Source organism: Falco punctatus (assembly GCF_963210335.1).
Source record: "Falco punctatus genome assembly, chromosome: 3".
Classification (NCBI taxonomy): domain Eukaryota; kingdom Metazoa; phylum Chordata; class Aves; order Falconiformes; family Falconidae; genus Falco; species Falco punctatus.
The window spans coordinates 40066622-40089660 of NC_137582.1; the positions used below are offsets into that span (position 1 = coordinate 40066622).

Here is a 23039-nt window from a genome sequence, read left to right on the forward strand (position 1 = left end):
TAATGACTCATCAAATCACTTCTTTTAGCAGACTGATAAATGATTATTTTTATTTTCTTCACCTACAGTTACCATCCTGAATGCTGAAGGATTAATATAAAATAGATGTCCTATCCTGAAAAATCCTAATGTAAAAGCATTTCAGATGCTTGCAGGAAAAAAACACCCTGTATTAATTGATCCAAGTCACCAGGCTTTCCAAGTTTTATTAATGTTCATCAGAGTAGCAAATAAATCTTATTATAAGAGCGTATATATTGTTGCCAGCAGTGATACATTAGAAAACCATCAATCGCATCAGAAAATAACAAACCAGCTGGTTTTCACCACCTTATTTCTCAAACAGTATATAGCAACCCGTAGTACCAACAGCAAACTATATATTTTCCTTTGAAGAGGAAGGAGAATCCTCACCTCTTGTGCAGCAGCCAAGCAGTTTACAACTGGGAGTACTGATCCACCATGGGGACCAGAGACACCCAGGTGACAAGGCTGCTAGTCCTATAGCCTGTACTTACCTATAGGGTCTTACAGGACCTTACATACTTCATTCACGTATGAGTCCGGGGCTGCAGGAATAGGCATCTTCTGTCATGATATGGTCAGAGGCTCTCATCTGTATTGCACAGTGTCTTGAGCTTGGCTCAGAGAAACCTGCTCTCCCAAAACTTTTTTTCTTTTCCTAGAGAGTGGAGTTTCTAGTGGAATTTCTCACAATATGCCCTCTAAGAAGGAGTACATCTTGCACTGTGAAAATGTTTCCTGTGGAAATTGTTTGTTGATATCAATGGAATTCTCTGTCTTAAACAATTTTGGTTCAGGGAAAAGCTTTTAAACCTGGGTGCCCACTGCATACTTTCTTTTTGCATGTGGATTGAATAAGATGTTGCAACATGTCCAAGGTCATACAGGAGTACATGGAAATTTGCAAAACAATAGAATGCAGTGGATTAACTTAAAGAAAACAGTGCTATACAGAACTAAAATGTACTAGAATATAGTATATTTCAGTTTACATAGTACTGTTTTTAATTCAAAATTCTAATATATTTTAATTTTATAAATTACTTACTACTCTGTTACTTAATAATATTAGAAAACTACAGAAAGTTCTTGTATTACTTGAAAATGCATTGTCCTGCAGTCCTGCTACAGAACATCAGAATGTTTTATTTGGTTTATGTGTTACTACAGAATTCCTTTTGCCAGTTAAAAGAAGTATTAACTTATTAGGTTTGACAATATAGAAATCATTATACTAAAATGAGGCAGAAGCTCATTTCGTTATGGAAATAAGATTTACGGCAGGTTACTCAGTTACACGTATTGACTATGGAATTCAGAATCGCTTCTTGAAGGATCACCAGCCCTACTTTAAGGAATCTTAGAGCCTTTGGTAGTTTGAGCTCATCATCATTCATTTGCACCCTTTTCCCATATCCTCATCTTTTCTCTTTTGCAAAGGGGCTGGAATACATGAAATTGGCTGGGTTGAATAGGCAGGGCTATGACCTGAAGCTCATATATATAAATATATATGTATATGCCTTTTTCCTCACTATCCTAGGTGCGTTCTGCAATCCCTATGAAGCTTTAGATTTCATCCTGAGCTGATAATGCACAAGGTCTCTGCTTATCCTTCTTGGGAAACACTGGCTGCATTTACAGTGTCCTGCAAAATGACATTTTCAGATGCTGCTTGAGCCACAATCATGAAACAGCCCTGTGCTGCCAATACATATACCTCACCAGGCCATGGGGGAAAGCATGCGGCTGTCACCTCTCTAAAAATGCTGTGGCAGAACCAGGGCACCCTTCTCTTCTCATTTACAGGGCTGGCCATGCTGTCACATCACTTACTGGAGCCCTTCCAGGAGGAAAGACATATTACACAAGAAATCCACAAGAAATTCTAGATTTAGAACAACTGTGAGTGTGTCTGCAACCAAACGAGAGCTTCCCTGACCCCATAGCCATCAATGAAATGCTGTTCAAGCAGACCAGCAGGCAGTATGAGACTATGTGCATACATTGCACACATCCACACAGTCCTTTGGCTTTCAGAGGCTATTCCCTCCAAATACTGGCTAACACACTTTAGTGATATCATCCAGCTGCTGGCATCACAACAGCTGTGTGAGCCAAAACCACCCCATGGCTGACCTTCATCCAGAAAAGATGCATCAGTTTTGAACCAACAGTAACAGCATGTCACTGTAAGAAAACACCCAGGTTCATCCACCAAGAAAGCTTATATTTACTTGGTTAGAAAACATTTCTTGGTTCTGCTTTCCAGACCAGGTTCGCCTTAGGAATTAAGAAATATCATGTCTAGGAATATATCTTTTGGTTGCTTGAACTGCAAACTGAAGAACAGAACTCTGTGTTTATGTCTTAGGCAGATAATCCCACCTTACATTCTTCCCACCCTCAAATCATGTTCTCTTCCTCGTTAAGATCAGGCAGCTGAGAAAGCTTGTAGGTTTGCATGTTAGTGACTCTCTCTCTTTGCCAATTCCCTTGGCCCTGGTCCTTTAAACTCGTGCTGTAGAGTGCTCTTATACTGAAGAAAAAGGACTCTCTTGCCTATGTCTGTAGTGTTAGATAATGCCTTTAATGAAGGGGACAAGGTAAGTCTTGTCAAGTATTCTTAGTCCTCAAAAGGGAGCAGGAACTCTGTTACTGCTGCTTGGAGTCAGTGCTTCAGGCAGGTGCATCATGTGATTGTACTGAATACAGCGAACAGACGTAAAAGAAGTCCTTGGACAATCTCCAAAGCTAACTTCAGCATACAGCCAAGAATTTCAGTGTTGGAAAAACCTGCCTGGCAAGATAGGAGGCAAGGGATGTATCTCTAATAGTCATATGTGATGTACCGGGGGGCAGGAGGGAGGGCTGCTGTGTTATGTTAAGGCAATTGCTGAATCTCTGGTCAGACACCCTCAGGTGCTACTTGGATGCAGATGGCTACAGCTTTCTCCAGTGTGGCTCCGTTTCACTTAGCATCAGATATTGCCAAATATCCAGTAGGAAGACATCACTGCTGGCCTATTGGCACAACTTCTTTGGGAAACTCCAGTTAAAGATGCTATTCTTGTTTTGGTTTAGGTTTTTTTGTTTTCACTCTATCAGTCTCTTGTGGAGACCTGGGCAGCTGAGACCTGGCTCCCTTCTTGTTTCAGAAATTCCAGCACAGTTCGGAGGTCTCAGGAGGAGAGAGAGTCCCTCTGGCCAGCCTTGGGAGGCTTTTAGTTGATCATAGGAAGCAGTGGAGAGGGGTGACATTACTGAGACCCAGATGTGTTCTTCATGGAAGTGCCTTCAGTCTATCAACTGCTGTCAGATATTAGTAAAAGTAAATATCTTTACATATATTGGGTAGTGGAAAGCTGTCACAGAAGATGAATTTTCTAGATAGGTTAGGATCAGATCAGGTGCCATTTGAGCAGCATTTTAAGGCTGAAGAGATGGTATTCCAACTGGGATACTTTCACCACAGCAGTCATTAGGAGCAAACTAATGTGAACATAGATGTGTCCATAACAAAGAGTCATTGCAATTTGACAGCTCCATGGCTTGGGCATAAAGGTTAGGCAGAGATTTTTTAGCTATCCTTTTCTCTCTACACCCCTAATTATATCCCATGTGAAAAGAGAAAACCAAAGTTTATTCATGTTAAAACCCTCGGTATTACTTTATACATCTCAGCAAAGACGGAAGGAAATCACCTTCATGATGAATTTTGTGAATGGTGATCGTAACTGTAACTTTATATATGACAACTTTTAATTTATGTTGTACTGCCTTTCCCTATTACCAAGAGGATTATAAAAAGCTGTAAGAACCAAGCCTCCAGTCCTCTCCCTCTGTGCAGGCTTAACTCCTCAAAGCTTCCTCCTCAAATGTTATTTGAGAACACATCCTGGCTTGTCTACATCTAGCCCTCTTTCTCAACAGCTCCCTGTTTCCACCCCTGGTTCTCAGACATGCCAAAACCATTGTGATTTTCCTGCTCAAAAGACATTGCATACAGAGTAATTCTTCTTCTCAGCAATGTTTACTTACCAGATGACTCAGTGACTTCCAAAAACTTCATGCTGCTCTTCCTCTCATCTTAGTCCTGTCTAGTGATGCGTACACTTCTGGCATCTGTAAAAACACTGTATCGGCCTAGCACAGCTAGAGCCTCCTTTAAACTCAAAAGCAGAAAAATGTGTGCAGACGTTCTTCTCTGGGCACAGAATTTTTCTATGACATAAAACGCAGATAAGCCTCACTTACAGAAGGTAAAAAAGTCAAAGGAAAGTAGTGGTGCTAGCAAAGATAGAAGTGGAAAAACAGTTGCAATGTATTTGGCAGAAGCCGTTGCTGAACATGCAGCAAGGTCCTTGCAGTTCTTTGTTCACAGAGCTTCCCAGCTTCTGACATCTTAGGGGACCGGATCCTGGAATCTGGAATATGGCCTCTAGGGAGAAAAATAGCAAACACTACCCACAATACAGAGATTCACAGCAATTTTGTTTCTTCAATGGACTGTTTACTCAAGTCTTAGCATTGAACTATTAAATCAGACAACCAAAACCTGGAGCAAAGCATCTCAGCCAGCTTGTCTTTATGTAAACACATAGAAATGCACCTTGATAAGTGAGTCCTAGTAGTGAATGTGCTCATGGGTGTTTAGCTAGGAAGTGGGGGGAGAATATTCTTCATACTGGCTGCTCTGTAAGTATTTCTTTAGTGAATGTGAGAGAATTTGTCTTCCTAACTTCTAAGCAGGAATGATGTTAATGACTAGAGTGGTTAACCTCCATCTTCATATGGTAAGTGATCAAATTAGGAAGGCAAAACCAGTGTCTGAGAGTTCAAGGCACACACACACATATATATATATATGTATGTAAGACAAACTAACATGCACATAAAGGGGAAAAAAAGTGATTCAAGCCCTATTTCCTGTAGGTTATAAAGACAGAAGAGACATTTCATTGTGATGGTTAATTACTTCCATGTCAAACAGATCCTATGATCATGAGGGTAGCAGTTAGATAGATTGGGGTAATTAAGCAAGACATACCTCAAAAAGTGCCTCTCAGAAAAAGAAAGCATGCTAGATATGTGTCAGTCTTCAGTCCCTCAGACTTCACTCAGAGACAATTTATATCCTGTGACCCTTTGCAAAGTGACTGAACCACATTAGTAAGTAGTCCCAACAATTACCAAAAAGTACAATAACTTCGACTGTGGAGCAATTTAGAGTAAAACATTACAGATGTCAGTGAATTTTTGGTAACACCCACCCCTGCCAGTGTTTTAGCAAGGCAGTGCTGTCTGACATCCCAATGCCAGTTTTACTGTGAAGTCTTATTTTTGTTTTAATCATAATATTTCTATTACATTATTTTCCAGGCCCTGATTATATCAAACAAAAGTTTCAAGAAGGAATGGAGGTGAAAGAAAAATCTGAAGAAAAAGTTCAGGAAAACCCAGCTACCCCAAAAGAGTCACCACACTTTTATCGAAAAGGTACTACACCCCCTCGAACCCCAGAAGCAAGTCCAAGGCATAGCCCTCCTCTTTCTTCTGAACCTTCTCCTTCAAAGCAACTGAAAAAGCAAAGCTCCGCTTCTGGGGCAAGACTCAATCAAGAAAAAAAGCTTTTAGCCACTGAGAATATAACACCCACAATTAACAAGCCTTTATATTCAAAAGCACCAATGAAAGAGGAAGTAGCTGTGAAAAACCAGCCAAAGTTTTCAGCCCATCACAATCCCATCAGCACAGAAAATGGGGAGCTACATGGTCACTACCATGGCTATTATGTAAAAATGAATCCAACAGTGCTTCCACAGGAGCTCAGGGAAGAAGATGAGTATGTCAACCCATCACCGTCGACACTTGCACGGATACCACCCTCACAGAAGCCAAGTCCTGCTAGATCTGGGGGTAAGCCAGATGCCAAAGAAAACAAACCTGACACAAAAATTAAGAAACCAGAATTTGCTGCACCAAAGAACCCTGCTAATAACGAGTCACATTCAACATTGGAAAAAGAAGTAGAAAACAGCTCGGTGAGTAGCAAGAAAACTTTTCATTATCCCTGCCCTTTTACCTCCAAGTGCTGAGCTATGCAACCTAAAGACGGAAAAAGCTCACTTCTGTCAAATCTTCATGTGGATACAGTCTGCTAGCTAAAACCCAATACAGCAGACTGGAGTGAGAAACAAATATTCCAGTCCTTTATATTATCCTTTATGAAAACTGGGAAGGGATAGTTGATAGCCAGATACTGATGGACTTTTGAAACATTAATCCCTATTGCATCCATAAACACAAAAATGTGTTAGTGTGCGTATTAGTGTGTATGTATATATATATATATACACACACATATATAAATATATATGTATATGAGCATTTTGTGTGTATGTAGACATATACTTGCAGATATGCATATATATAGATCTGTTTCCCGCCCTGCCCCTCCCTCCATCCTCAAAACAATGTTTGTTGTACTTTAGTGGATAATTGGGCAGTACTGGGAGTTACACTCATGCTCTTCCCCAAAGGTCTACTCTTGAATACTGCTGGAGGTAGGATGCTGGCCTGTGGTCTAACCCAGTCCAGACAATCTCCCATTTTCATTTTCTTCTCTATGTTGATTGTAGGCTCTAAAACCAGGCAATTTGCATCAAAATATAAACTGTTTTAAAATACATACCTCTAACAATACTTGTGTTTTACAGTGTGGTGAAAAATTTTACTTTCTTTTTCATGAAGAAATGGAGGAGTTTTAAAACTATACATTCAAATCAGTGTGAATTGAATCTCTTTATTATTTAGAAATAATAGGACTATCAATGGTTAATGCAGTAAAGGAGAGATGACTAATAGCATTTCTATATCAAGTTATGAGAAAAAGCCAGGTTATTGAATTCAGAATCCCTGATGATGGTAAAACTATTTCTAGGCCAAGAGAAATTCAGGAAAATAATAGGTTTAGATCTTAAAGTTAAGCTTTAGCAAATGAAGAGGTCCAGATAATTGTCATAATGTTTCTTTTTTATAAGCATTGTTTCTTGAATCATTTTTGGTACTCCAGTAGAAAAAAACCAGTGTGTCATTATTGATGGGATAAACATAATGACCCATTTAATGAGCTCCAGACAGCCTAGCACTGATCCCAGGCAAAGCAGTTGAATAATTGACACATAACTTCATTAATAAAGAATTTAAAAATAAAAAGTTGTAAGAATTTCCAACCAATGTGCAGTGTAAAAGATCTTGTCAAACAAGTTTGACATCTTCAGGTGTGACAGAGGAATCATATCCTCAATCAAGAAGGTCACTTGATTTGCTGTGATACAATTATGTATTCTGACAAGAAAGCCAGAGTAATGCTAAGACTAAATGTCACATTTAAATATTTTTTTTAAAATTACTTACAGTTCTGAAAAACTAATTAGAAAAACATCGGTAATTTGGTATTACCCTGGTGAGGTCATTCTTGGATTAATTCCGCTGCTCTATTTTATTAACATTTTTATTAATGACATTGAAGAGGACATGAAAGTATTACCTGTGAAGTTTACAGAAGACACAGAGACGAGGAAAGTGATAAATAACAAAGACAGTTGTTCACCAATACAAGCCGATCCAAATCACCTGCTAAGAAAGATGCAAGTAGTTATACATGTGCAGCACAGCAAAATGTCAGATTATATACTGAAAGACAGTTAATAGAGCCTGGCCATGCAGGATCGGAACTGGAAAAGGTTGGTGGATCAGGAACAAGAGATGCAGCTGAGCATAAGCATCTAGTCTGCTGCTGCTGTTCAGAGATGTTAATATAATCCTTAGATTTATCAACAGGAAAGATTAAGCAAGAGTACATGGGAGTCTGTTTTATCTGGTTTTGGCACTGGTGCAACCACTTCTGGAATAAAATACAGTGTCCATAAATCAGGGATTTAAAATGAGAAAAAACTTAAGGGAAAGCCCCACAAAGTGCTGCAAGAATGATTAAAACATACCTTACAATGCAAGATTCAAGGCAAAAAAAATCTGACATGTTAAATCACTTTCTGTAAATGCACATCATAAAATAATTTCCCAAGCTAACAAGCAAATGTGTAAGAAGATCCAACAACTGGACAGATTTAGATAAAAGTCTTAGTTTAATTTGCTTTTAATGATGTTAACTAAATGTAACATCAGTTTTCAAATGTTGAGGTTTTGTAGCCATCATTGAATAACTGAATAATGAGCATTCTGCCAAGATGATATCCTCTAGTTCAGCAGGAAGCTTATATTCTGTTCTCTGCAGATCAAAGTAGATGTTCACAGTGGTTTTGTAATCTGCAAATCTGTATTACAGCTGCTATTAGCCCTTTAACCTTTCAAACCTCACAGATATGACTCCTATGTAGGGTAACACAAAGCTGTCAGGCTTGTGAATGTTGAGTGAGCATGCACAGAATTTTAGCCTGAATTGAAATGTTTTGTTCAGCTCTGGTGAAATTAAGTGGCTAGAAATAGTCCTTATTTTTCCTACATTCCATCCAGACCAAATAGTGGAGCTGAGGGCATCTTCACCGCAAGAAACCAAGTAGGGCACCTAAACAGCAGTTTATTGACCTTCTAGAATAATCAGGGTAAGGACCATGAACCTATAGCCTGTTATCAGGAAAGGTGGAAAAGTGATAAGCTATTATCACTTTATTAGTAAATTAGCTACTGTTTGTTTACTGATATTACAGGTTATGTGGGAACTGTCCCTCTGCTTCAATTGGATCACCATAATTGCATTATTCTTATTATCAGCATTTCAATAAGGAAGGAGGGTAGAGTTTAGAATCTCATTTTTAATATAACAACATTTTAAGATACACGTAGATATATGTGTTTTATTCAAAGATGTCTTCCAAATGTGTCTATAAATTTGCCCTTATAGAATAAATTTCCTACATGCTTATTTCTTTAAAATGCTGAAATGAGTGAAAATCCTAAAACAATTAAAGCAGGAAGAAGCCTACTGGCCTAGCAGACTGAGGGAGATAGTACACAATGACTGTTAACATTGCCCGGAGGCTTTTCTTTTTCATTGTTAGTATGACCTTTCAACTTCAGAAAAACAGTAGTCTGTTCTGCAGTGTTCCTGGACTGAGCTGGGCTGGAGTTACGCAGTGCATAGTCACTGAGTGTACTTCTCTTCATCCCAAACACTTCTGAATGTTGAGAGACTTCCGAATTCTAGGGCTGCATTGGAGAATTATTTTGCTTTAGTCAGTAACTGCAATTGCTTCACAGTCAGCCTGACAAACGATTTTGTGGTTTGAAAGTAAAACTGCCTTAGATCCTCCATAAAAGTTTAAAAATATATTTGTTAAGGAATATAAAGAGAAAACAACTCTCATTTTCATGAAAAGAGAAATAAGAAAACATGGATTTGGAATGCAAAAATGAATCTATTACATTTATTGAGCACTTTCATTAGATTATCTGAAAGTGCTGTATAAAATTGTGCTGTGCTTTTTCCAAGTTGCCATTTATAATGCATTAAGAACATAGATACAGAATGTAAGATTTGCAATTCTTCCTTCCATGTGTCTAAATCAAAGCCATTTCTCACATCTGAATGAAACGTAAAATTTAATTTGCACTTTAAACAACTTTATTTACAGAAAATTCTGCAGCATCTGTTTTAGTAATCAAATTCACGTTTCTTATTTTCTGTGAATCTATTATATTCTTAAGAATGTCATTGAATATCACCTGTGTAATAAGTTAGTTATAGGAACAGTAACGATTCTCAAGGTGGCCCCATTTCTGGCATTATACTTGAAAAATATCAGCGCATACCTCTTATGCCACACTTCTCATGTAACTATTGCCTGATGTTCAAAAATCGAAGTTTAAAATCATTTCAGAGCTCATAAGAAAGTCACAGTTTTATCAAGGTGAAAACATGCATAAAGCACAATGACAGCCCCTGTTCATCAGCTGCTCCAAAACAGCTGTTTGCAGGTATTTACCCTAACGAATGAAAAGTAAATCATCCTTTTTTCACTGATAATTTGGCACCTTGAAATTACCTTATTTTTACCACAGTGCGAAGTGTGCACTGACACTTGGCCACAAATGAGGACTAACTGTTGGTTCTAATTGCTCTTGCAGCCTGTAGCCCCAGTATCAGCTTGCACACTGCTATTCCACCTTGAATATGAGCTGATTTGAGATTGTTTTGGATTTGGGTAAAAAGTAGGATGGAGTTGCGAAAAATACCGTTGTGGTGTACATTCACGAATACACATTTTGTTTGCCTGGTATGTATCCATGTGTTGCCCGAGGTCAGGTACAAGCCCAGGCACAAGCGCTCTACTATATTGTCATTTTTTTTTTCATTTTGTAGGTGAAGATTTTTAAGGCACACAGAGTGTTTATCCTGCTTTTTACCTGTAGTTAAAATCATGACATTTTGCTGAACATTGCCCAGTGTGCTTCTACTCTGATCTCTTTGTCCACTTAACATCCAGTTAGTAAGGGATATAACTACCATAATGTTAGAAAAATAAATCAGTATTTGCCTGATCCTAAAAAAACCCTCTGAGCAAGAACTTTATGCTAAATTTAACAGGCATTCCTAATGCAGTGGGATTACAAGACTAGTCTTAGTATTTCCTGGCACTACATTTTAGGAAAATAGCCTTCTTCCTTACCAGATGAAAAATAATCGTACGGTTATATTTTTAACTGTGTAAGTGTCTGACTTACTAGAAGCTGAAAGGGCAGTTTTTAAGCAGGACTGGAGTTTTTCTACCACAGCTTCTTTAGTGCACCTGTTCTAGTCACTCTTGGACTGTTCAGACTAATTTTGTCTTTTGCTATTTTAAGCCCTTGCAGGACACTAAAGTCTTAATTATGGTATTTGTCTTAAAGCATTAAATGCTCATTTCATAGGTGTCTACAAATACAGGTAGTAGTTTATTCATAGTAACCATATGCTCCACAAATATTGTTGGATCATTTTTAGTATATTAGGAAATTCTTCTTTAAGCTGAAAGTTGTAATTACCAGAAGAGAAAACAAAATGCACATAGCAGGCCAAAGGAGATGAGATTTACTTCTTTGTATAAGGCATAGACTCATTATCATAAACAGATAACACATTTTTCTTTGATCTTCATATAAAACCAACAACCCAGTTCTTAAGACGTCACTTTCTTCTGTCTTTATAGATGAGATTTCTTGATGCACACCATAGCCCCTAGGTTTTTTTAGCCTAATCATGTTACTGTGGTGACATTGTTGTACCTAACCTGACTGCATGAATAGAGCAGTCCCTTCCCCCTCCATGAAGCTTAATTCCATAAAACCATGCGCTAATGATACCGAGTTGCTGTTTGAACTGCAGTCTCAACTTGCCATTCAGCCAAAAGCTCTCTTGCAGCTATCAGGATGCTGTTTCAGGATATATTTCAGGCTCCTGTGAATAGTTCCTGGCTCCTGTGAGGTCCCCATAGGTCCAAATTTTTCCTCAATAGTAGTAAATCAACTTGATTTCCATGGATTTTATTTACAAATACACAAAGCATTAGATGGCCAAATCCCAGTGAGTTTTAATGGTGTTAGGCAATGATCTCCTTCACAGTTCCTTGCAGCTCCTGGTGCACTATAACTGTAAAATCTCTGGGTGGCATCCCAAACTATAAGGGAACTATTGATCTGATTTTGATAATACAGGGAGTCCCTGTTAGAATTCTAGAATCATAGAATGGGTTTGAAGGGATATTTAAAGATCATCTAGTCCACCCCCCTGCCATGGGCAGGGACATCTTTCACTAGATCAGGTTGCTCAAAGCCCCGTCCAACCTGACTTTGAACATTTCCAACGATGGGACATCCACAACTTCTCTGGGAAACCTGTTTCAGTGTCTCAGCACCGAAGAGAAAGATGCTGAATCCAAATCTTAGTGTAATCACAGTTCCTGTAGAGAGATAATGTAACAAAATCATGTATGTACTATTCTTGTCTGTCATGAGATTCATTAAATGGAAGGTTCATTCTAAGGGTGTTGACACTGACATTCCAAGACGGCAAAACTGAGAGATTCTCAAAGTAGCTGTTGTGTCATGTCACGTAAAACATGTTGTATAGTTCAAAGTCTTCCAGTATAGCTTTCATGCATAAATCTCACAACTGCCAAATGCATTTGGTGGGAATCCTGATGGAAACTTTGATTTCCCTCACAGTAGAATAGTGTAGAAGTACCCAAGCTAGCACAATTGTGACTGTGCCAGAAAGAGGAAGAAGAAATCAACCTTGAGTTATGCACTACTACAGCAATGCTGCTTACAGTGCTGTGATCAGAAATGTCACCATATCTGGAGCCATGCTTTCCTTTTATGCCTCTTGTCTGTCACCAAGTGTCTCGTATTCTTTGGCGCATTGTGAGTCATTTCAGTAAGAAGGAAGGAACAGGGTTCCACTTCTGTGATCCAATGGTTAAAACATACCACTGGTGAGTGGGAACTTGATATTCAAAATCTTTTTTACTAAGGTGACATTAAACCTAGTCTTCAATTTTCTAAAAAATATTTTAGACATTCTGCCATGAAGCAAAATGTGAGTGTTGCTGACAATATCATTACCCCATGGCAACCTTTAACTAGCCTCCTAATAGTTTCAATCGTAGTTTGAACTTGAACATCTAGTTCCTCAGCATGTGAACAGACACCTCTGAAGAGGCGCAAAGGGAACTTTATGGCCTTTATGGATAGAGGTGCCGATTGCGTTTAGACTCCCCAGAGATTTAAGGAGTACTTGACATAACATATTTTGTGACTTATTTAAGAACCTGGCATTTCACATCTCACCTTCCATCTTAACTACTATGTAAAGATGTGTTGTGGCAGAAAGTGTTTAATGAGACTGTTTCAGGATGAGAGCATGTGATATAATAATCACACAGGTACTATTGAATATCTTCCCAGTGACACTGCTGCAGCAAATTAATAATAGTAAGTTCTTACACCTTACCATTCCAGAAATTACATAGCTAACGTTAGCATTTTCATTAAGCATAATGAACTTCTCTAAGGCATGCCTCATGTGGAAAGTGAAAAACTTTATATGTCATTTATAATGAAATATGTAAGTTCTTATGCAAGCCAGTGATCCTTATGTAGCCCAGAGGACAGTTTTCTGCCGAGACTTTTTGGTGGGCTTTTTTATGACTTACAGAAGTATTGTCTGAGTGAAGAGTTTTTCTGTTTCTACTTACAGTAAATGTGCAGTCTTAAAATTTAGGTGTATACAAATCTCTGTGAAATTATGTTGTAGTAAACCAAATACATTTAGAGAACAGAAGAACTGAGCTGTTCTGGACGTTATTTCAAGCTGCTTTTTAGAAAGCATCCATGTTTAAAGAACTATCCAAAATTGCTGAAAATAATTAAAAACTTTGTTCTCTGGCTTCACAGAATACACTAAAATTGTGTAATGATTAAGTTTCCTAACCAAGTTTAGATCTAGCTAAGAAAGTAAAAAGTATTTAGACTTTTCATTTCTTCAGTATATAGGTCTGTAAGATAAAGGGTCAGAATAAATAAAAAAAAAAGTTTAATTTTGCAAGTAAAATTATTTTTAAATCTGTAATAGAAGCATTTATAGGTAAGTTAGTGCAACAGTAAGTAACTTTTTATTTCCTTTGATTATCAGAAAAAGGGTATTTTTTCGTAAAACACTTTGTCATGTCTGTTTTGAAATGGGTTGGAATTAGGGAAGGAATCTGCTGTAAGGTTGAAGAGCAGTGGTCCAGCTTTCCTGAAGTAGTTCAAGTTCTTTGTTTTGCTTTATCTTAAGGTGATATTGTTTTTGTGTTGATGGGTTTGTTTTCATTTGTTTATGCAGTCATATTTGTGAGATGGTTTAATCTCAGTGTAATTAAGAACAGTGTAATAATATACACTCACCTGTATTTATCTAGCTTATTTTCACACAGATAATATTTAGTTCCCCTGAATACCAAGGGTAATGGCTATGTTTCAGGAGCAGAGTCTGTATGTTTAATATTTAGGTAATCCTTCAGAGCAAAGTCAAAACCGGTAAAAATTCCAGACTCAGGACATGTTCATTGCTGTACACTGTGGAAGTTTGCATTAATTCTGATATCTTCATTTTATTTTCAGGGCCCTAACTCAGTCATGATCGCCCTCGTAATGCTGTTGAATATTGGTTTAGCCATTCTTTTTGTCCATTTTCTAACTTGATTGGAATTAGGAAAGGTAAGAAAGGTCTTGTTTTCATATAAAATCACCATATCCACCCCACCTCAAATGATAAAGATTTAATTTCTTTGCATACTTTTAATGTTCCCTACTTCAATCTTAGCTATGCCTGAATGTGATTCAACATAGTTATTTAATAATGTAACTGTTTTGACCCTTCAGTGAAGTCATGACAACTAGTGGTGTTAGCCCACAGTTCTCTGCAGTTGTGTCATCAGCCTTTTAAATGGCACCTGTCAGACACAGGGAAGGAGGCTTGGAATTAGGATGGGACGCAAGAGAGATGAAACTTGGAAAATTCAGCCAGGGCCCCAGATCAGTTTCTCTGCTGATGGCTCGTGGCTTTGGGGTCCTCTGAAAGCTGAAGCAAGCAGCCATGTTGGAAAACAAACAAAATAATCTGCTGAAGCAGCCCTGCCAGTGAAGTGAGTTGGCTTCTCCATCTGTTCCAGCAGAGTGTGACTAAACTGGAAATGTACGGAGCTGCACTTTTTGTTGATGGAAGCTAACAGCTGCCTTACTATTTTACCGTCTGATGTTTTTAGTGGGGAGATGGGAAAACGACTGCCAGAGGAATGTGGTCAGAGGATTCTGTTGCTGTGGAAGTGATTCCAGCGTTCACTCCTATCTCGTTAGAAGAAATAGTTAGCAGCATCAGTCACCAGTCTTATTCCATTACCTGCTGCTTTTAACATCTCCTGCAGTGCTCTGGGAGATTGAATTTCATTTGCCTGTGCATGATTCTGTTCATTCGTTGTTTATGAAATTTGATGTATAGCCATAACATAGTGTCTAGTCCAACCTGGAGAAAGCTACCAGTTCTGCCAAGCAGCAGAAGCAAAAAATGAAATATCTTTTTCTAATCCAGAGATAAAAATCTTAAATCAATTTTCCTAAACCTGAAGAGCCCTTTTGCTCTAAGGTTTAGTAAGAAATATACCATGACTGCAAAATTTAAAGATGTTAGTATCTTCCTAAAAGTGTTCAAATGCTTACGCCAATAGCAAGCAAAATTTTTCATAATAAAAGAATAAGAATCTTAAGTTGATATGAACGTATTCTAAGCAGGATCTGAAATATCAGAATAAGCCAAGAAAGGCAAGATACAGGTTTTGCATGTTGACTTTTTTTTTTTTTTTTATTTGGTGCTGTGGTAATTGGTGATTTGAATTATTATGTTTCAACACTGAGGTATTTTGCCAGCAGTTAAAGTTTTGTCTGAGTGCACATTGATGCCAATGACAGTTAAGCTAGCTAATGCTCATAATAAATTATTGTAATTTTAAAATACTAGCTTTGTGTTGAATACATTCAGGTAAAGCGTTTAGAAACGTTAAGTGATTGCTTATCAATTTGATGCCTTCAGTGTCTTTAAAGTCCATTTATAATTTTACCTCAGCATTAAAAAAGCCTCAACATTTTTCATTTGGAAAGTTTGTCTTAAGTAGTTCCACAGCCCTTTGTTCAAATGATGTGATCATGTTTCTTTTTATGTGCCATTATACTGGAATTACTGTACCCTATATTAATCAAAAGCATGCTTGTTTACTGAAAATATGTGGTGTGGTCATTTGGCAAGTAAATATTTTAATTTAAAGCTACAAAAAGCAAAGGGCTTGTATTATGGTTTATTTTATCTTTATTAGAAAATCTTTCATACAATATAGTTTTTGAACCTGTTTGTAAACTTTCTAAGTGTTTGCATGGTTTAATGGGCAACATTCTTACAAAGTACATTAGCTATTTTTTGATGCAGCATATTAAAGTAACGTAAGTATGGACTGAATATTGTGCAGCGAAGTAACTCCGAGCAGGGCAGTAACACCATGGTGTTTTTTACAGAAGTATGTTGAGAATCCTGTGTTTTGACCAGTGTGGATAAAGAAGAAAGCAGAAAGAGAGCAAATGAAAATAAAAATGTATATTTATTTTTTAAGAAAAGTTAAAATTGTGTTTTAAATTTAGGAAAGTAATTTCTAAATAAGAACAAAATTCTAAAAGTTATTGTGTAAGCCTTGACATAATGGACAAAATGTTCCATCCAACAGTGAAATCACCCCCTGTCTCCTTACATGGAGAGGTAATTTTGTAACTGACGTATTTAATTCCTCTTAAATGTTTATTTAAAATACTTTATGCTCTGGAAATAATGGGTAACAAAGCTTATGAAAATGTTTATAAATTTAAGTAAGCATGTTAGTGCCATTTATAAATATGTACAATTTATAAGCTTTTTTAAAACAAAGCTCAGACAAATTGTTGGTATTTTTCTAAAATGTGCACAGCTGTATTTTACATGAAAAGCTATTTATAATTGGTTGTTATACTGTACACTACATTTTGGACAGCACAATGAAGCCTGCCAATGTACTTAATAATGTCATTTTGTCTATTTGAAGTTTCTTGCTGTCAAAGAATGAACTCTTTATCTATGAGTTTCTCTATTTATAATTCTTGACCCAAAATGTACAATGTACAGTTTTCACAACTGTATTTGCTCTAATAAAAATAAGTTGGTTATTAATGGAGTTTCAGGCTAGTTTTTTCTGTTTATGATCTACTTTGTTCACTCTCTGGAAACAATTTTTCTAAGAAATTCAATAAACGAGAAGTGAAGCAGGAAAATGGGTGAAGGCCTGCCCCTTTGAAACCATTGGAAGTTACTGTTTTCAACAAAATAATTCTGGGAAACAATTAAAAGTAAAAAAAAAAAAAAAAAAAAAAAAAAAAAAAAGTCGAGTTTCCTTACATGCCTTCTTTTATCTTCTGATACAGAATGTTTGTATCTTTATAAATTTAGTGTCTTAAATTATATTTGCAGTACAGGGATAGTTCAATCACTCTTGTTTTAATCAGTGAATGACTGGTCCATCAACAGCTGTTCTTGTAAGTGAATCAACAACTTTTTTAGACTTCCCTCCTCAAGGTCTTCATAGGTTCAAAATTAACATGAAGTTTGTGAGCCAATATTCTACACAGAGAAAATTCAGCATTACAACTGTGTTAAAGCCACCCCATTTGCTGAACTAATAAATCAGCTAAGAATTTTATTTTCTGTGATTCCAGTTTGGCTTATTAGCCAACTGTACCGAAATCCTAATGTTTAGTTGAAAAGGAGAGCAAATTTTCTTAGTAGTTCCTTTTTAATGGAAATATATCTTTAGGAAGTAATTGTTACTGTCTTATTCTTTAAAATAATTCTACCAACATGAAGCTTAACTTTAAGAATTCCTATTTTCTGTGCAATAACCCACTCCCTAAAGAAAAATTTTGGCTCTTCGAGTAGAGAAAAATACATTCTCAAGAAAAATAAATAGCTGTAATGCAAGAAAATTTTGAAGTCAGTTTCACTGAGACAGCTCTTCTCTGTCATTTTGGGATTGACATTGTATAACATGTTCAATAATAAAAGTAAAGTTGACATTAAATATTTTTTAAGTCCGATGAATGTGATAATAGTCTCAGGCATATATAAATCGTAACAGCAACAAGCAAAGGATCTGCCCAGAAATGGAAGGGAAAATGTTCTTAATCAGCTGAGAAATATGACAGCTTTCCCTGCCCATGAGGGTTTGTAATTTTAAAAAAATCAACATGTGCATAGAAATACAACGATTTTTCTATGGTGTCTGAAAGCAGAGGGACATTCTTCCTCTGAGATGTTTTTACCGGTGGTTTATATCTGTTGTCAACTTGCTAATGGGGTTACATGGGAATGCATCTGCTATGCCTAAGGGGAAGAAAAAAAATATAGACAGACAGTGCAACTTAGTGCTCCAAGATTTGCTCTACTGTAGCATGGAAAACTTTACCCCACTTCAATGCAAGGAAATTTTTCCCAGGCAAAGTAGCTTCTCCTGGCACAGTTGTGTGATTTCCCACAGAAGCTGTGAGCTCTCATCTTTGAATTTGAGGTCTGGTTTCTTGGGCAACTCCATTTACCTGATTAAACAATATATATAGTAGACGCAGAAGAACAGTGAGTAATGTTGCAGTGCCAAAGGCTGATGAAAACAAATCATCTTTCATCATTGCTTTTTAGCATAACCAGTCCTTTCTTCACTTAGTATGTATAGTCCTTACATTTCCTTCCATCAGAAAAGCAATAAGGAATGCAGAGTTTTTATTTACTTTCTAAAAGGAGGGATTTGCTTTCAAAGCAGAAATTTTGTCACATATGACTACAACTTGCCTTTCAAATACAGATGTTAAAAAAATCATTAATACAACTGCTGACTTTAGAAGGAGTAAATGCCTCTTTATGAGTGATTAAAAGTTGTGAAGTAGTTATTTACATAACTTTTAATGATGTCATTACATATCTATTAAAAGCTCTGTTCAGGTACAATATTAAAAGATTCTGACAATAATGGGGATGCAATGATAAAAGTCTGCAGAAATTCACTACATATTGAGCTACAGTAACATTCCTAGTTAGTTGTTATTAATGAAACATGGTTGTGAGTTATATCTAAATGGTTTTACTCATCGTTCATTTGAACCAGTTAGTCAGGGCAGACAGTTCTACATACCATTCTCCTATGGAAATGTGATTCAGTAAACAAAGAAAATGAAGAGAAGGGAAATTAAATAAGCCTTTCAAATGAAGTAGTCTTCTCATTCTCGCGTTTAATATTCACAGCAACAGGAAAAAATAGAAATTATGTTAAGTCTGAGCAAGAAGCTGTGTATACCAACATGCTGTAGCTGAGGCATCTACAGTATCCATCTCTTTTTTTTTTTTTTTTTCCTACTGGATGCAGAAACTGCAAAATAAGAGACATTACACCTCCTACCAATGTAGGAGGTAAATATAATTTCCATACATAACATCTTTAAGAAAAAATGTCTATAACATTACTGGTTTTTAGACTAGGTGGAAAAAATTAAAACTACATCTATCTGAAGTTTATGTTGTGACCATCACTGTAACAGCTGAACAAATCCCTCACCCCCATAAAACCAACAGCAAAAATGAAGCTGGTAACAGAATTTGTGAATCTCTCACGTTTCTTCCTTTTGTTTGTTAGACACTAAAAAAAAAAAAAAAAAAAAAAAAAAAAAAGGCAGGGAACTGACCAGCTTTTCTTAACCTGATAATCTACATTTCATCATGTAAATATGTGTTTGTTTCAGCTAAAATTTTTCACAATCACTTTGGACTGCTTACCTAGGAGAGTTTAGGTGCATACTGGGGGAATATTGAGTGCCATTTCTCCAAGAAGGAAGGTTTTGATTTTTTTCAATGATGGAAAAGAACAGGATTTTCCTTATCATCACCCTTGAAAAGGTTTTGGTTTTATTTTTTCAGTGCTTCCACAATTTTATAGATTATCTTTTATCCTTCACTGCCCATCCCACCACACACACACCCCCAACTCTTCTAAGCAAATTCACCTTGCTCTCCTTTTCCCCACACATAGCCATTTGCCCCCACACTTCAGCTACTTACTCCAGTAACTCACACTTTATCTATTGGGCACGCTTGTTTAAGCAGCAGCTACTTTAGCTCTCTATAGCTATGGAACTCATCTCTCTTGCAGTTTGTCCTACACTGAATTGCATGACTCATCACAATTTTCATTTTGTCCATTTTTTTGCATACTATTGATGCTGGTTTATGCAACTGTATTGTAGTATCAAATCTATACTCACCGTCTCCACTGTAAGGACAGTGATTTAAACACAGTATGTGAAGAGAAGAAAATTACTGAAAACACTATACACAGAGATTTCTAATGGCTCTTCGTAATTCATAGAAACCAATGTAATGCTGTCACCATTGAGAAAAAAATATGGTATCAACTGGGTTAATGAGCTCCACTACAGATATCCCCAGTAAGACTGTGAGAAAGACTGGCCATACACGTGAAACTAATTCTCAACTCAGAAGACCAAGGAGTCCTACTGAGGGTTGTGATTTACTGGGACAGTGTGGTATGATGATTTCTGGACTTGATATACAAACATGTGGATTGTTAGACAGAATAAAATATATTGGCTGTTGGAAATGTCGTTTTGCTCACTTGCCTGAGCTTTCATGTCTTCCTCCATGTCTTACAGTGATTAATCAGATGGCTCTGTGGAAATTGGGGCACATACATTTAGACAAGGACTACGTTTTAATTTCACAACTGCTTTCAGTGTTAATTAACTAAAGAGCAATAAATGACAGAGAGGTGAAGTATAGGCTTTAAGCCATAGGTTTTGAGCTCTGGGGGGTTTTATGCTGATTTATCCAAATTGGAAGAAAACAGAGTATAGTCAAAGAGTAGAATTCCAGTTATCATTCATTGTAATAATGTGTATGTCGTACGTTGTATGACAGTGCCTGAATTCCTTTGGGATCAATACATGAATGTGAGAAAGGAGATGGCTCTTTCTCAAGTTTCCAAATTGTTGTTCACTGAATAGCAGCTTGGCAGAGACACTTTATGAGACCACAAAAGACAGATCTTGACCAACAGGTTTGAGAATGACTGCCTATATTTAAAGTTCTTAAGCTATACTTAATGAGCTAAGTTTAAAAATTTTCCAGCTCCTGAACACCTCACAGTTACTATTCAAAGACATTTGCGGGAGGGGAGGGGGAGAAGCGGGAGGAAATCAGATACTAAGCTGAAAACTGCAGGCTATGAAAATGTTGAATCTGGCCTACAAATATGCGAAAGGTTGACAGCATTTGGATCTGGATTTCAGATCAGCCATTGGAGCTACAGGCTTTAATTTGGGGATTTCAGTCAGAATCCAAATCTGGGTCTGATTCCAAAGGCACACAACTGGAATGCTTGGACTGGGAGTGCTTTCAAGGAAGGGGCAGGGGGGAAGTTAGTTAAAATCAGGCTGCAGTAACTCTGGCTTAATTAAACCATTACGTTCTGTACTTCTGGAACAGTGTCATTAACTGTATTTAACATTGCAATTTTACTATATTCAGGACATGTTCCACAGAATACCTCTGAATGTATCATAATTTAAGATAATAGTGCTTAATTACTTACCCATTTTTAGCTGCAAAGTACTTTTATCATGTATTACCGCCCAGTTTTCAAAAATATTGTAAAACCATCTTCCATTTTAATTATAACAGTGCTAGATTTTGTTTAGGCCACTGATGAGAAAGTCATGAAAGGATGGGATCGGCTACCATGGAAACGATGAAGGCAGAAGAGCACCAGCAGCATTTCACAGGGGCTGGGACTAAAAAAGACATTTTGCAAAGAGGAGGTAATTGAAAGACATTTACATCACAGCGGATGGCTTCCATGCATTCCTGCCATACCAAGGCAACACATTCCTGGCATAGATTGCAACAAGCCTCCACAGGCACCCATGATACATACAGCAGAACACACATTGCCAGAAGGATTGGAAACAGGTATTTAGGAACAGGGCGGGATAGACATGTTGAAATCGAAAACAGAAGAGAGTAGAAAGCATGCGGAAAGGTAAGAAAGTGAGTGGAAAGGAGAAACCATGGGGGACCTATATATGTTAGAGAGAAAAGGGCTGTTTATGGAGAGGAAAATTATGAAGAAAATGGATGATATCAGACACAGAAGAAAGTGAAATTTGTTAGACAGGAATATGAAGAAGGTAGAAGACTGAGAAGTAGCCATCCTAAGTTTGTTAGACAGGAATATGAAGAAGGTAGAAGACTGAGAAGTAACCATCCTAAGTACACCAACAGCTACTCTAGAAAGCTGCTTTCTGGGCCCACGGGGATTAAGACAAAAACAGATGGACTTAAATTGCATGAAAATTGAGATCCATAGGCATAAAGAAAATTATTTAATTGTAAGAATAATATCTTTGGATTAGATTACTACAGAAATGGTAGGATTTCATATTTTTACTCTGGACAGTATTACAGATGGAAAGATTGCTGGGTGTTCCCTAGTGCCTATTTTCTGTGATTCTATGCTAATTGATTCCATAAAGGAACCTGGGCATTAGACAGAGGTGTGATGGGAAGGAGCTGGGGGACTGGGAATGAGCCCTTCTTTACAGGAACACATATATTACATGGGGAATAGAAACTTAAAGGAGAGTGTACTGCAGAATTAAGGTAGGAGGATGTTAGGAGAAGACAGATGGTAGGAAGAAGAAAACGTGAGCAGCAGGGAGTCAAGAAAAATGTGAGGATTTTAGCAGAAGGCACACATGAGTGGAAGGGATAATTGGCCAAAACCCACAAATGCTAAACTGAGGAAGATGTGTAAGTGCAGGAGGGAGTACAAGCAAGAAGTGGGCTGGGAAGCCTCAGGCAGTCCTGCAGGAACACCGCGCTGAAGCGCAGCAAAGATAGCTTAGGAGCCCAAAGAAGACCCAAGAAGCAACAACAAGGCAGCAACAGGTCTTCAACGGCAGCACAGGTGTCCCATCTCCTTCAGCTGAAGATACTCAATGGACTTTCACACAATGTTTATATTGTGGCAATAATTGAAGTTATCAGGAGGCATCCTTTTATTAAATGTTCAGGAAAACATCTGTGTCCAAAACCTGCAGAAAACAACAGCTTGCTGTTGCAGCAGGCTGGCCTGAATTCCACTGAAAGAAGTCAATAATGCAGACATGGTAGAAGTACATTTTATTGACTGTGTAAAATTGCTCTAAGAAAAATACTTTATATGATAGGATTTTCCTGCTAGTAATAAAGATGTGATAAAACAAGAAAAAAATTGAACCACTGTATAATCATACAAGCTCCTTATTTGAAAGATTAATGCAAATTTGCAGGTTTACTCCTCTGT

The 23039-nt window shown here is 37.3% G+C and overlaps 1 protein-coding gene across 5 annotated transcripts in view; it reads left to right on the forward strand.

Moving 5' to 3' along the window:
• Positions 1-16814, forward strand: part of JPH1 (junctophilin 1) — an 84138-nt gene extending 67324 nt beyond the window's left edge. Inside the window, exons 4-6 of one of the 5 annotated variants that reach the window (XM_080381424.1) lie at positions 5407-6068; positions 14188-14283; positions 14390-16814. In XM_080381424.1, coding sequence (XP_080237550.1) covers positions 5407-6068; positions 14188-14268 — 743 coding nt within the window. In that variant the 3' untranslated portion in view covers positions 14269-14283; positions 14390-16814. The remainder of the gene's footprint in view (positions 1-5406; positions 6069-14187; positions 14284-14389) is intronic. The other 4 variants (XM_080381423.1, XM_080381425.1, XM_080381426.1 and 1 more) reach the window with 4 other exon arrangements.
• The last annotated feature ends 6225 nt before the right edge of the window (positions 16815-23039 follow it).